Raw genomic sequence first — 14,643 nt, forward strand, 5'->3', positions numbered from 1 at the left:
CCCCAGTTACAACGGTTTTAATCCCCCTACGACAACGGATAATATCCGTTATCGTTTTGCAATTTTCTTGTAGTGTTTATAAACTTAATTTTTAATCCCCGCGGCATGGATTTGCTCGAATCCGGTTTCGAATGTGAACATTAAAGAGAGAAAAAGGAAGCACAATCATTTTCATTAATTCATTGGAAATATACATATATATATATATATATATATATATATATATATAGTTTGAACATATCTATATCTGAACAAAGCCTGAAGAGATTCGATTGCGGAGCATCGATTAGTTTGAACTCTTCGGGTACAAAATCATTGAACTCGTATTTATCACAAGATAAATAACTTTGAATTGTTCTTTATTTTAAAAAAATATTTTTAATTCACTTGTGAATGAATATATATATATATATATATATATATATATATATATATATATATATATATATATATATATATATATATATATAGAGTTCTTTTATGGTGCCCAACACTATATGTCCACTTCATGTCCACCATGTACAATAGATGAGTTGATCGGTACAGTAGATGAGTTGACTTGTATATGGTGGGCATGAAATTGACATATAGTGTTGGGCACCATAAAAGAACTCTATATATAATAAAATAGATTATTTTCATATATATTTGATTTGATTATATCTATATCAAATTCTTGATTGATCAAAATGAGTTATTTTTCACGACAAGTGTTGTCGGGTACTATTTGAGTACTTTAAAAGTATATTTGGTACAATAATCAATTGAAATACTTTTCCGATCAAATTAAGATTTTCTTAGCCGAAAGTTTTATCGTGTTTGAGCATAATATATAGTCGGGGGCAATTTAATTAGGGGATCTTTTGGTATGGAAATTTGGTGGCATGCGTTTTAATTTTTAGGGAACGTTTCTTTTTTTTTTTTCTTTTTTTTTTCTTGTTCATTTTGGTAGAAAAAATAGTATATGTTTCCAAAAGTACCGTACTGTCTACTGATTTATATGTTACGGGTGAGTGGTTCTCCAAATGGTATCTTTAGTACTTCGAAATGTTAATCTTTTATTATCACTGGAAAATACATTTCGGCAGGGTCGCGAGCATGCCAAGATTAAGCCTAGGTGAAATAACAACTTAAGTCATGATATAAATCGTGTCGAATCGTTTTTTCACCAAAAACAAATCTATCGTCTAAAAGAATTTTATTAAATTTAAGTATCCAACAGTTTCTCTAATTTAATTTAATTTCTTCCATAGATATCTTAAAAGAGTCGGATTGCTTTAGCAAAGCAAGAGTAACAGTGAATTAAGGGAGTGTTTTTGGGGCGGTTTGTGGGACTAAGGAAAATGTTATGACACTTGAAGATGATTCTTGGATTAATTTCTGAGCACAATATATATGTAATATTTTAGACACACACATATATATATATATATGTATATACAAGGTATTAAAATATGAATAAATGGGATTTCTGGTGGGGGTAACTAAGCTTGAAAATGACTTCAACAAAGCTTCTAGCTAGATCTAGAAGGGGTGGACCCAAGTGAGACCATTTATTAACTGAGACTGATGATGACATGCCTCCACACAAAACCAAATATAATATTGTCTCTCATTACATCATAGGACAGCAGCGGTTTGATGATTGATGTATTACAAGGAAATTGGATTTCATTGCTCTCTCTCCCTTGTTTTAATTTCATGATTTTGATCTTTTGGAGGAAAAACAATATATATATATATATATATATATATATATATATATGAAAATTTTCTTTTTTCATTACGTTACGGTAGTATTTACAATTTTTAAGTGATTATGAATTTCTTTTTTACAAATTTATTATGAAAAAACTTATAATAACTTATTTTAGAGGTTACAAGTACTATCTAAATTTTATTATTTTGCTAATAGGGGGCATTGCTTGGATTACAAGAGGGATGATGGATTTATGAGCCGAAAAGTTGTATCCATAGATGATTGCTTCATTTCAAGCTATGATCAATTAGGGTGTTTTCGGAATCATTTTTCATATCTTTATGGACCAACACTGAGGATCCTCCGCGTTGAAGCTCCAAAAATATACAAGGACCCAGCAAAAATTAAACATTCAATAGAATTTTGTCATATTTTAAAAGGTTAATTTACAAAAAGCTTTTTTATTTCCAAAAAAAAAAGAAAAAATTACGTCTGTTTGGATATAAACTTTCTTATAAATTTGAAATCGAATCAAAACCTTAAGAACCATCATAACATTATTATACCATTTTAAGAGTTTTTTCAAAAAAAAAAAAAAAAACTCGTTTAAACACGGTCTTTTAATATGTTTTTTTAATTAAAGAGGATGCTATTTATGGATGTGTCGATGTTGACAGATCAAATCAATTGATCTGCAATTGATCTACCATCATCCGATTGCCTTTTGGGTAGGCACTCGAAGAACAACATGAACTCATTCGTTATTTACATTCCAAAAAGTGTTGATCACACTCCACCTTCTATATACAATTTATAATTAGACAAATCTGCCCTTAAACTAACTTTCTTTATATGTTAGTTAAAAGTTGATTTACTTTTTTTAAAAAAATCAAATACAATACTTTTGTATATCAACAACTAAAATTAAATATTTTTAAAAACTATCATAATTTTTTATCATATATAAATAAAATAAATAATACCAAAAAAATATTTTAATTCAAAAATGTGATATTATTAATATTTTATATCAAATTTTAGTAAGGGCACAAAATATTGGTAAATTGTAAACTCATACAAAATGTAAAATATTGGAATATAAAACATTTTAATTTACCAAAAAATTATTAAAATTTAAATAAAGCTTAAAAAATACGAATTATATTACAATCTGAGATTAAAAATAATGTTGTATGTATATTATTTTTTATAATAATATTTAATAAATATATCAAGTGATTATTCACGTTATATTTATAATATAATAATTATTATTTTAACTCTCAATTTTATGTAAATAAATAATAAATATTAAATTAAATTATATTTATATATATATATATATATCCATTTTTTTAAAGAATGTTATTTGAAAAATATTTCAACTATAAATTTGATGAATGATATATTATTTTAAAATTTAAATTTATTAACAATATATCATTTATAAGATATTACAATTAATTATATATATATATATATTTAAAGTATAATGAAAAATAAGAAGAGATGAAATAACATATTAAAACATTAGAAGCAACATTACTTGTTTCAAAAATCGTAAATAAATAAAATAATATGTTAATCAAGATTAAAAAACCAATGATTAGTTAAGTGAATCATACTTTTAATATTTGTCTTGAGTTTTTATTTATTTAAGGACGATAATTTTGAATAGTTAATATTTTAGGTAACTTAGTTTAGGAATTAAAACTATTGATGAACTTGGTAAAAACAAGAGCAATCAAATGAGGGTACAATTGTCAACTAATAGTATAAAAATAAAAAAATGGAGTCTATTTAACAAAAAATAAAGTGTTAATAACACACTGCTTTTTACAAATATAAAAAAGAAATTATGCGTCAAACTAACGGTGATAAAACACAAAATAAAAATTGTTTTGAGTTTTGTAGTAGAAGTTAGAATGATATTTTTGGGAATATATTATGGATGCTGATAATAAATTAAATTTACCTACTCCATGTTACTTTAAATAATATGTGCGTATCTAAGACGAGAAGTAGTCATGAAAAAACAAGGAGATACGAAGTAAAAATGCAACTCGTAGGACGAGATAAATAATTTTGTTAAATTCATCGCAATATTCGCCTGGACTTGCGCTAAAGGAAGTTTCTTTGGAAAGAACCAGAAGAAAACCTGGAAGATAAGCCCTGAGTCATGTTTTCGCTGTCAAGATTAACGCTTTGCCTCCCGGCAGTTAAATCCTTTTCACGGTCCCAAGGCTTCCATGGATGATTCCCCTCCCATTCCTGGGACTCCTGCTTCGACCTCTTCTTCACACGACTCTTTGCTGACGTCTCCTGGTGCTTTTCCACCAATGATTTTGATCGTTTTGCCTTGTTATACCGATCTACCAGTTCCGCTTCAGAACTCATTTTTCTTGTCCCTTGTTCATTTGAAGCTAGCGCTGCAGCTTCGTAGTAGGCTTCTAAATAACTGCCACAGATAGTTCAGCATTTGATATCCGACTCAATGAAGCATATTATTGAACTAAGTTATAAATATGCAAAAACACATACTTCATCTTCGCCTTTTGAGCTCTTTCTGAAGGTGTATCGGTCCAAACACTGGTATCACCACGTCCTTCTTTAGAGCTCTTACTAAACTTGGTTGAATGCATGCTCATGCCGGGCTGGGAGGAGAAGCTAATATTAGAAAAGAAGTAAAAATCGAACAACAAACAACTGAACTCTCTGAACCAACAACAAACTTTCACGCATTTTTCATGCTACTGATTATTGGTTTATTTTTTTTAAAAAGGAACTTTGTAAAAGGTGCTTCATACAAGAAACGGATTTTAGACAGGGTGATGATTAGACTTCAGTACTTCACATTGTTTGATTTGTCCATTGGCGATCGAGTCCTAGGTATGTTAATCCTATAAACTCGTTATAATCTAAAATTAGCAAATCACCAGAGATGAAAGATAGGTAGAGAATTTTTTAACACCACGTCGCTTTTGAAACATATCTTTCTCACTAGCACACCTAGTCACACATTAAAGATGCATTACAGAATTCTCCAAGAGCGCGTAAGACGATAAGCACAACCAAATTGAACTCTGTTGTAAACTTTAATCTTCACATTTAAGGGTTGTATGCATTCTGCTGCAGTTGTAGGCAGAGTACTAATTCAGGTGCAAACCAGGCGGTTCTTGTTTCAACCAGAATAATTCTCCTGGTGTCTCTGAAAGATTGTTAGATGATGCAAGTCCCCGACATTTCTACGGAAATTTACACCATGTATTAGGGTTCCAAATGTTAAGATTTGACCCCATCATTTAGGGAGAAATAGTCCAGGTGGAGCATATACAAGCCGGTGCAAACGCAGTAACCAAGATGCTTAATTGTGTACAGTTAGCATAACACATTGTAGCTTTTAGAAATTTAACCTGAATTATGAAGGTGCCGAAAAAGAGAATGACAGCATTGGCATACCTTTCTTTCAGGAGGTAATGTCGTCATCCATTCTTCTCTCTTTGGGGCCACTTTAACATCCAACTCTGCCAAAAGTATGTCATCGCCCTCCATAGAAATACCTGTCAGCCAAGAATTGCAAGTTCATAACAAGATCATTCTCATTAGCTAAATGACTTTGAACCTATTCTTACCAAGACGATGATTATGAGAGATATGGTACACAGAAAGATAGCAGTTCAGATATAATCTACTCACAAGCTTTTTGTCAATTATTTTAATGACATCCAGGTGTGACTATAATAGAAGAGCAGGGTGCAAAGGATTGATTAGAGGCGTCAAAAATGGTTTTATATAAAGTGCCCGGATGCAACTCAAACTATAAGGTCAAATCTCTTCGAATTTCACTGTTCCGCGATGGATTTGAAAACTTCAGTGGCAAATGTTAGACCACTTTAGAAGACTTAAACCGAGAAGATATTTAATTTAACACAATGACTAACTACAAGCAAGTCTTTCAGATTCCATCGCCCACTCACTTCATGCATAGGTATCACACCAAATTTTCCAAAAGATACCATACCTTGCAGACGTCTCCATTGTGCAGCCTCTCGCATGGCTTTCAGCTCTACCTACATAAAAATTAAACAGTTTCTGTTAGTAAAGCAGCTCTGTGGTGCCTGTCCCGATGTATACAGTGGCATATAGTACCTGAAACGATTCTTGTTCCTCCTTTAGCTTTATTTTGTCATCTAGTGCTTTTCGCTGCCAAAAGAGAATATGCTTATGATTTAACTTAAAACTCTCTATATTAAAAATTACAGAATCAGCAATTGCTCATTGGTCAAGTTACTTGAAGAGAATTTCAACATCCCGGTAACTTGGATCTTTATGTTAAAAATGGAGTGCTCCGTTGTATAGACAACTTGCAGAGGAGACTAAAGAATTCGAGCAACGAATATATCGAACCAAATTGACTTCATATAAATGGGCATATCAAAATCATAAGTTTGTGCATCAAACAAATAAATATTGCAGCATGATCTCTGCTGATCTCATACAACAATTATAGGTGTTATCATCCAAATCGATCAAAGGGCCAGTAAATAAACAAGGTAAACGGGGAAAGGATCAGAGAGTTAAAGTTAACAAAAGAAAATGTTTCACAAGGAGAAAACGCAAACTTTTCATGAATGCCAATATTTTAGCATTGAGTTCACTGAATGCTGATAGTCTTAGTAAAGCTTGCTATCATGTATTTGTTGAGGTCTACAAATTGTGATCAGCATCTTTAAGAGATCCACGCAAATGCCACTATAGAATGACAGAAAGACAATCATATTATCTGATACATGCCACAAGGCAATAAACTCTTGTGTACATACAGTGTTCAAATCATGAACCTAAGCATTGTTTAATTTAGCATGCAAGTATGTAAAATTCTTTCCAACTTTCACAGAAAACTGAAACTCGTCAAAGTACTTACCTTATCAGGATCCTGTAAATCCTTAAATGCTTTGTTCAACTTAACAAATGCTTGGTTAGCTTGAGGGTGAGAGCTTTTGTCAGGATGGACCCACAGTGACAATTTCCAATACCTAAAAATCACATTATAACATTTTATAAGCCAAATATAAAGAGTTGCTTTCAACCATGTTGGTTATTCGCATACACCAAACAGTGATAGCATGATCTACCATAGAGTGCCGCTATTTTTTTCTAGTTTCTAAGATGGTCGAAGTGTTATAGAACGAAGAAACTGAATGTTATAAACAATACATGACATACAGATGGTATGAGATTTTGTCTGTTCATCCTAAAATATCATCACAAAGTATACCTTTTCTTCATGTTTTCAGCTGACATATTTTTGTTCACTCCTAGAACATCGTATGGACTAGCTTCTTCAGCACCAATTATTCTCGTAATCTGAACACAAAATATTCGAGTCAACACCACACGACGACAATTAAAAAATTGATCGATCAAGCAGCCACCAAATTAATATGCTGCATGATGGAAAGTCAACAGAAAAAACATTTCTAACAGGAGAAATTTTTTAAAAGTTACGTGTGCGCCCATCATATTAGAATAAGATGCAGAACAAAAATTGAAAATTCAGGGAATGCACGAAAATTGAGGTACTATCTGATATAATTAGAAAATTGGACATGAAATAAACCTCCTCAAAACGCTCTGCTTCATTGGCAGACTCAGCTTCTTTAACCATAGCTGGAGGTGGCGGTCCTATAAATAATTCGTTATCTTCATCCAATTCAGCTTCTCTGTTTGTATGAAACGTATTAGCATAGCATTCATAAGATGGAGCTAATAGTTCTACATCTAGCAATTGGGTGAACAAATAACAACATTCACGATAAAGTATCGAGAGATCCTATTTTTTTACAACAAACTGCCAAATGATACCTCAGTTCAGCTTCTGCTGCTGTTAGTTTGGCAGCTGCAGCAAGTAACTCTGCAGAAGGCATCTCGGGTCCAATGGTCCTAACAGAACCAACAGATAGGTCATGGTTCAAATGGAGCGTAAAAATGAGCAAATGATAAGATGATGGAATTAACAAAAGCTAACACTTAAAAACTTTCCAAATTATATTTTATTTGTTCAAAATAAAGCAAGAACGGTTAAATTGTTGCCATTGCAGACTCTTTAATATATTACAAAATGTGTGGGTTTCATGTAACCACGGGGAGATGGCAATTTAAAATTTTGAATTATTGAATACATGAAAACAATAGATGTGGGTAGGATACAGAGATGAAAACTAACCTCCTTCTGGTGCCAATAGAGTCTTCCTTTGTATCATCAACCATTTTATTCACATGTCTAGATTCTGATGCAGGGGACCCCAAGGGTGCCTCTTCCAGAGGAGCCAAATGATCAACTTGCTTTTGAGGTTGCAACTGAGAGCGGATAATTGGACCAACAACCTTCAGAGTAGGGGTCACTTTGTGTGGTAGTAGAAACAATTGGTCGCCATTTTCTTTGAGGTTCAAGCACATGAATAACCTTCTAAGATGCTTAACTAATGACCTTTCAGATAATCCATTTATATCAACTGCTTGTCCTTGGTCTATCATTAACAAAAGCTGAATAAAATGTTGAAAGGCTAATCAGTAATTAAACCAGTAATCAAACCAGTAATTAAGTAAAGAAAAATGCATAAAGATGGATTCCAGTAAGTAAATTTCATGATAGTAGTTTCAGCATCTAAAGAATTCATGATACAAACCAGATGAGACAGTAGGCATCAAATTTATCAAAAAGATAGTTTTGATTATGCCAACAACCCAGTTTTTGTTAAAAAAAAAAGTGAAATTACCTGTTCCAAATCCCCGGCAATAGCAGGAAATTCCTCCAGTATATACCTAACAACCTCCTCCGGATTCTCCAACTCGATATCCGACCGGGACTCACTTTCATCCGATTGAAATCTTCTTTTCTTGTTCTCCTTCCGTTTATGCTTCTCCCTTTCTCTTCTTCTGCGGTCCTTCCTCCTCCGCTCAGGATCTTTCCGGGACCTTTTACTCTTACGCTCTTCCTCCCTCGAACGCCGTCGTTTGCGCAACTTCGAAGACGATTCAACCTGATCCTCAGAAGATGATGTGGTGGCGGAGCTGCTGCTGGAGGTTGAAGTTTCTGGCAAGGATTTTCTACTTGCCGATTTTCTGGAGTCTCCTCCCATGGAATGCGATTTGATTGGCAACAATCTCCCCTAAAACTCCCTATAAAAATCAAGAAAACCCCCAATCGCCAGAAAATTTGAAGGGGGAAAAAAAAAGTGAGAATTTTTTTGGTTCTGTGTTCACCGTTGCCGAGTTAGCGTTTATTGGCCTGGCCAAATTACAGACAGCCGTTTTGGACCGAGCCGGTGTGTTCCTCAATGGGCTTTCATTTATTTAATTGGGCTATGTCAAAGTTTGCACACTATTATGCACAAACAAACCCAAAATCGGAAGCCCGTGATCAAATCGAACCTAGCCAATGCGTTCTCCTTTAGATGGAGCTCTCTTTGGTTATCGGCTCTTTGAAATGTCCCTAGTCTGATGAAATAGAATTGGAGTTTTAATATATATATATATATATATATATATATATATATATATAAAGTTTCTTTTAAGTGCCCATCATTGGTGGGCATGATAGGTGGAGGCACTTGAAAGAAATTATATATATATATATATATATATATATATATATATATATATATCAATTCAAATTCATTAAAACGTAATATTTTAAAATTGATAAATGTTTCTTCCTCAAAAAAAAAATGATAAATGTTTCCCATTTTTATCTTACCTAATCAGATTGATAACATAAATGATATTGGAACATCCAAAATAAACCCATTGTGTGCGCTACATGATTAGTGATATATTAACTATTAAGGTAGAGGAGATTATAAATTAGAGTTTAGTCTTTGTTGGTTTTTATTTTTCTCAATTACCCATATGATACCTACATTAATAAATCTTAATCTTCGTTTGGAAAAATGGTTATAAAATATTTTTATAAAAGTAATTTTCTTTCTACAAATATTTATAAAAAGGTTTTTTAAAAAAATTAAAAATAAATATATGTTTGAACAACTATTCTATCAAAACGTTTTTCAATTAAAACGACATTTCGACTCCTATTTTAAAAATATGATTTTGTATTTAAAAAATGTTTGAACAATTATTCTATAAAAAAATTCTCGTTTGACCAGTATTTTTTAAAATATCAAAAAAAATAGCTCAATTATTTTTTAAAAATTATACTTGAAGAACAATTTTTTAGAATTTTTTTTAAAATTAATTACGTGTTGGCTACTGGCTAGTCTTCATTCAATATGGTGGATTAATATGATTTATTTATTTGTCAGTAAGTAAACTTCGTAAATTTTATTAGATATATTTTTAGACCCCCTTTGGTTGAATCTGCGCAGCACATGCAATATTTTTATTTCTTTAATTTAATAATTAATATCATTTCACGATAGTGTATTTTCATAAATAATGAATAATGATTTGGAAACGTACGTACGTGAGCAAACCCCATTTGTGCAATCATCTTTAAATAAATTTCTTACTATAATTACCAACGTTGCGAATTTAAAAACGGATATATTATTATATATCCTCTTAATTCGATCTAGAACCACGGTTTAATATTATAATCCACGTTTCAACAACTACTATACCAAACGAAATAATTTATAAATAAACATTGTAAAAGTCATAATTGCAATAATTGGTCGGCATGTATGACTAAATTATCCATCTGAATGCACAATTGCATGTTATGTTTTCCGATAAAAACACACGCAATTGTCCGAAAATAACATGAAAAATACAAGATTAACAAATACTGTGTATATATATATATATATAATAAATAATCACCATGTTCGTTTCTTGATGGAACAACGAGAGTTACGGTGGACAATAACTTTTTTCAAGATCTTGATGAAAAGTAGAATCTTTGGTTTCTTCCTGTGTCCCTTTGATCTTGAAAACCTCCACGCTTCGATGCATCTTACCTGGACCGCTCGTCCAGGTGATGATGAATTAATTGCAATATCACAGTAATTAGTTTCCGCCGCCATTTTCACGCAGTTGATTCTCGACGAGTCTTCGTTCAAATCCTCCCACAACACGTCCATTCTCTCGTCTTCTTCGTAATCGCCGCCGCCATAACAATAATAACTCTTGGGTTTCACCGCGAGTTCTTGGACTGAGCAGAAGTTGAACTTCTCTTCGTTGCTGCGGGTTCTGATCAGTTCTTGGAAGGAGGAACATGACGAGAAGTTGAGTTCTGGGTGGTCGTTTTGGTGGGCCGGGCGCCGCCATAGAGGCGGGGACTCCATGAAATGCGGCGGAGGGACGGCGGTGGTAGCAGGGAAGCTGAAGTCGTCGTCTTCTGCGGTGGCGGCCATATATGGATTTGTGACGAGGATTGAAGAAGGTGGTGGAATATGTACGCGCAGAATTAAGTTGGATTCTAACGGCTATAAGCTTGTCACTAGTTAATATCTTCTCGTTATTATTATTTTGGTTATTAAGTATAGGATGGGGGACGTTTATTAAATTCTCACCAAAGTCTAGTTAATGAGAGAGTTTAATATGGTGGTGTTATTTATGACGTTGTGTTTTGAATTTGAGATGAGATTTATATGTTGGGAATTATATTCGATAGAAATTGTGTATTTGGTTTTTGTTTTTTTGTTTTTTTACGGGAACTCGCAGTCGTTAGCTATATATTCTTAAATATCATGTACTGAATAAACATCAACAAGATAAATCGTATAATTAAATAAGTAATTTGTACGATCGCACGAAAAAATGTTGATAAAAATTATACGTGATAAAATTGTGTTTTAATGGGTATTATTATGATTATAAAAGATGCATATTATGAGGCAGATATGTTTTCATGTATGAACAAGTTTTTCGTGAGACGGTCTCGTGAATATTTATTTATATGAAACGAGTCAACTCTATCGATATTTACAATAAAAAGTAGGCAAAAACTCCTATGAGACGGTCTCAAAGGTTATTTTTATTAGAAGGATCTCTTGTATGAGTTATCCATTAAAAAGTATTACAATTTATGCCAAAAGTATTACTTATTATTATAAATATGGGTAAAGTTAACCCGTCTCACGGATGAGACCGTCTCACAGGAGTGTTACTATAAAAAGTAATAGTTTTAGCATAAAAAATAATATTTTTTCATGCATAACTCAATTAAGAGATATGTCTCACGAATTGACTCGTGAGACTGTCTCACGAGAACTTTTGTTTTCATGTAATTAGTGGTTAGACGACATATTGTCTCGCTTAAACCAGCCAGATCTCACACCGTTGGAACAAATATCTATTTCAAAAATAATTCGATAGCTTCAATTATCATTTTTTAATATATATTAGTTTTGGTTGTTGAAAGCATCTAATTGTGCATAAACAAATTTGGAATCAAATCATATCAGATTTATTTGGTGAAATATTATCTCAGAACCCCTCTCTCCATTAGCAACTCAAAGACAGAAATCTAGTCTAGACTTTGTTTTAATGGATCGAGTTTTTTGCGACCCGTTTTATTAATATTGTTTGAGCCCTATGTTATTTTCATCTTCATGTTCTTCAGCATGAGTTAATGTTACTTTCTATTTTTTAAAAAATAAATACTGGCCGTGTTAAAAAATTTAAAACTAACTTTGCAAAAACTACAAATAAAATTACCTTTTCTTATATATTCTTATACCAAAGACACAAAATCAGCCATGATTAGTTGATGACTTGAGGTAGTTTTTTTTAATTTTTTTTAATCTATCACGACTTAAGGTGGTTTTATTATATTGGACAAAGGATTGAGTTTTGCATATTGTTAAAAATAATAGGGATTATTTAGGAATTATAAAAAAACAGATCATGACACTATTTTGTTTTTATTAAATCCAAATTTAATGCATAACTAGTATCACTCCGTGCACGCGTTGTATTCTTATATAGCTTTTTTTTAAATACATATTCTTGTTGAAAAAAAATCAAAATTAAATTTATAGAGCTAAAAATCAAATTTAAAATTTCAATAGGTTTGTTAAAAATTTTTTTACATAAATTTATTTTGCAATGCAAAATAAAAAAGGCCAATTTTGAGATTGAAAAAAATCCATTGTGACATTAATTGGAAATTAAATTGGAAAAAAAAATCAAAATTAAGAGTCTCTATTGGGCCCTATTTTAATATTTAGTAACCCATGCAGCGACTCTAAGGTCTAAACTTAAGCATCGCTGAGATCAAACAATTATTTTAAAGGACCAACTAAACATATTGAGACCCAACTAATTAATTTGAGAGGCCCAACCCAATTTCCATCTGAAGACCGAATATTATGTACCTATTACTGGTTTGCCGTCCCCCATCGCGACAATCTTCCAACGAAAACCCTAGGGAAGGAAAGCCAAGATGATTATCCCGGTTCGTTGCTTCACGTGTGGAAAGGTCCCCTATCAATTTTTGTAATCCTTTGTTTAGATTTACTGATGCCTAATTCTTCTGGTTCGAAGTTTGATTTTCTTGAAAAACTTTCGTTTAGGTGATTGGAAACAAATGGGATATGTATCTTGACTTACTCCAGTCTGATTACACCGAAGGGTGAGTTTCTCTTGCAACCTGGTTAACGATTTGTTTCCTGTAGGAGGTCAATTTAATGTACTGGTGTTGATTTTAACTCAAGTGCATATTTTCTTTGAAGTTATGATGTTCCCTTGTCTTTGGGTCGTAGTGTTAGAACTGCGGTTTGTTCCGGAAACGTAAAGGTTAAATTTTGATAAGCGAAAACAGAACCTTGGATATGGTATGTTGAGTGCGAACGAATATATGAAAAAGATTTTGGTGTTTTCTTGCCTTGCCCTTTTGCGCCAGCTCTCGAAACTGTATGATCTTGTTTTGTGTGAAAATATTGTGATTTTGGTAGAAGAGTGTGACAGGATTACATTTGTATAGGAAATTGTGGGTTGACTGGTTAGCTAAACTCGATTTAGCAGTCGTTGTATTGAGGATGAATTCTTTTGTACTTTATTTTCCGTATATGTTTTTTTACACAATTTGAAGGTTAAGAAACAAATTTTGTTTGCAGCGATGCTCTAGACGCACTTATGCTGGTTCGGTACTGCTGCCGAAGAATGCTGATGACTCATGTTGATCTCATCGAGAAGCTTCTGAACTATAATAGTCGGTGTCATCTCCCTCATCTTTAGTTCTCTCTTGCTTGCTTTCTATTCTTTGCTTTGACCTGGAGTTATTGATGCTAAAAGCGGTGAACATGTGTCCTGTCACTTAAAGTTTTTCTTTCTTTTAGAGGAATGTCATATGTAGTTGTTACAATCAATAAATTGCGGCTTGGACCTATGCATATATGACAAACCACTTTGTAAGATGAACATTCAAACATGTGAAGTGAATTAAAAAGGCTTTTGCTGAAATTGATACACGGAGTGCTGACTTTTGAGAACTCATTAATCACCCAACACAAGTCACATTAAAGAATGCAGTTAATATGAGTTCTCGCTTATTGAATATGTTCAAGCTTTGTATGCTAAGAAAGATCCTTGAGCGTGTTCTCTGTTGTTGAAACTCATTTGGCTCTATCTTGCAGCTTTGGAGAAATCAGAGGGCAGTTGATGCAGCTTCTGCGTATTAATCGAATTTGCAAGTGTGAATCTCTTGGTGCATCCTTTTGTTTCCCTACAAATGGGAGGTTCATGTTGGCAGTGTAAAAGAACAATTATGTAAAAAATCTAGAAAGGTAGAGTGGTATTTGAACGCATAACCTTTCTAAGGAAACCAGCCATGAAATATAGCAAGTATTTTGTCTATCTTTTCCTGGCCCGTCTTCACTTGCTTACGTCTTTGATTTCTGTTGATGCATCACTTTGCGTATGTGTAATTTCTTTACATTACGTTATATTTAAAGATAAATCTTTTAGGTTGTGTATGG

The 14,643-nt window shown here is 32.6% G+C and overlaps 2 protein-coding genes across 4 annotated transcripts; one reads left to right on the forward strand and one right to left on the reverse strand.

Annotated features, from left to right (window-relative positions):
• Window positions 1–3,475: 3,475 nt before the first annotated feature.
• Window positions 3,476–8,954, reverse strand: LOC140864317 (uncharacterized). Of its 3 annotated transcripts, none has more exons than XM_073268423.1 (11): window positions 8,479–8,954; window positions 7,926–8,245; window positions 7,565–7,642; window positions 7,320–7,422; window positions 6,978–7,066; window positions 6,624–6,735; window positions 5,849–5,902; window positions 5,721–5,769; window positions 5,159–5,259; window positions 4,241–4,353; window positions 3,476–4,157 (listed from the first exon to the last, which is right to left on the reverse strand). In XM_073268423.1, the coding sequence occupies exons 1-11, from the start codon at window positions 8,839–8,841 to the stop codon at window positions 3,821–3,823; spliced, it is 1,719 nt and encodes a 572-aa protein (XP_073124524.1). In that variant the 5' UTR covers window positions 8,842–8,954; the 3' UTR covers window positions 3,476–3,820. The 3 variants fall into 3 exon arrangements, with proteins under 3 accessions (XP_073124524.1, XP_073124523.1, XP_073124525.1); XM_073268422.1 differs by having other exon boundaries at window positions 7,565–7,680; window positions 7,925–8,245; XM_073268424.1 differs by lacking the exons at window positions 3,476–4,157; window positions 4,241–4,353 and adding an exon at window positions 4,704–4,944 and having other exon boundaries at window positions 7,565–7,680; window positions 7,925–8,245.
• A 4,090-nt stretch (window positions 8,955–13,044) lies between these two features.
• LOC140866468 (DNA-directed RNA polymerases II, IV and V subunit 10) lies at window positions 13,045–14,521 on the forward strand. The gene is made up of 4 exons (XM_073271458.1): window positions 13,045–13,145; window positions 13,240–13,298; window positions 13,783–13,877; window positions 14,302–14,521. Exons 1-4 carry the CDS (start codon window positions 13,110–13,112, stop codon window positions 14,325–14,327), a joined length of 216 nt encoding a protein of 71 aa, XP_073127559.1. The 5' UTR covers window positions 13,045–13,109; the 3' UTR covers window positions 14,328–14,521.
• The last annotated feature ends 122 nt before the right edge of the window (window positions 14,522–14,643 follow it).

This window comes from Henckelia pumila, chromosome 4 (genome assembly GCF_033568475.1).
Source record: "Henckelia pumila isolate YLH828 chromosome 4, ASM3356847v2, whole genome shotgun sequence".
NCBI lineage: Eukaryota > Viridiplantae > Streptophyta > Magnoliopsida > Lamiales > Gesneriaceae > Henckelia > Henckelia pumila.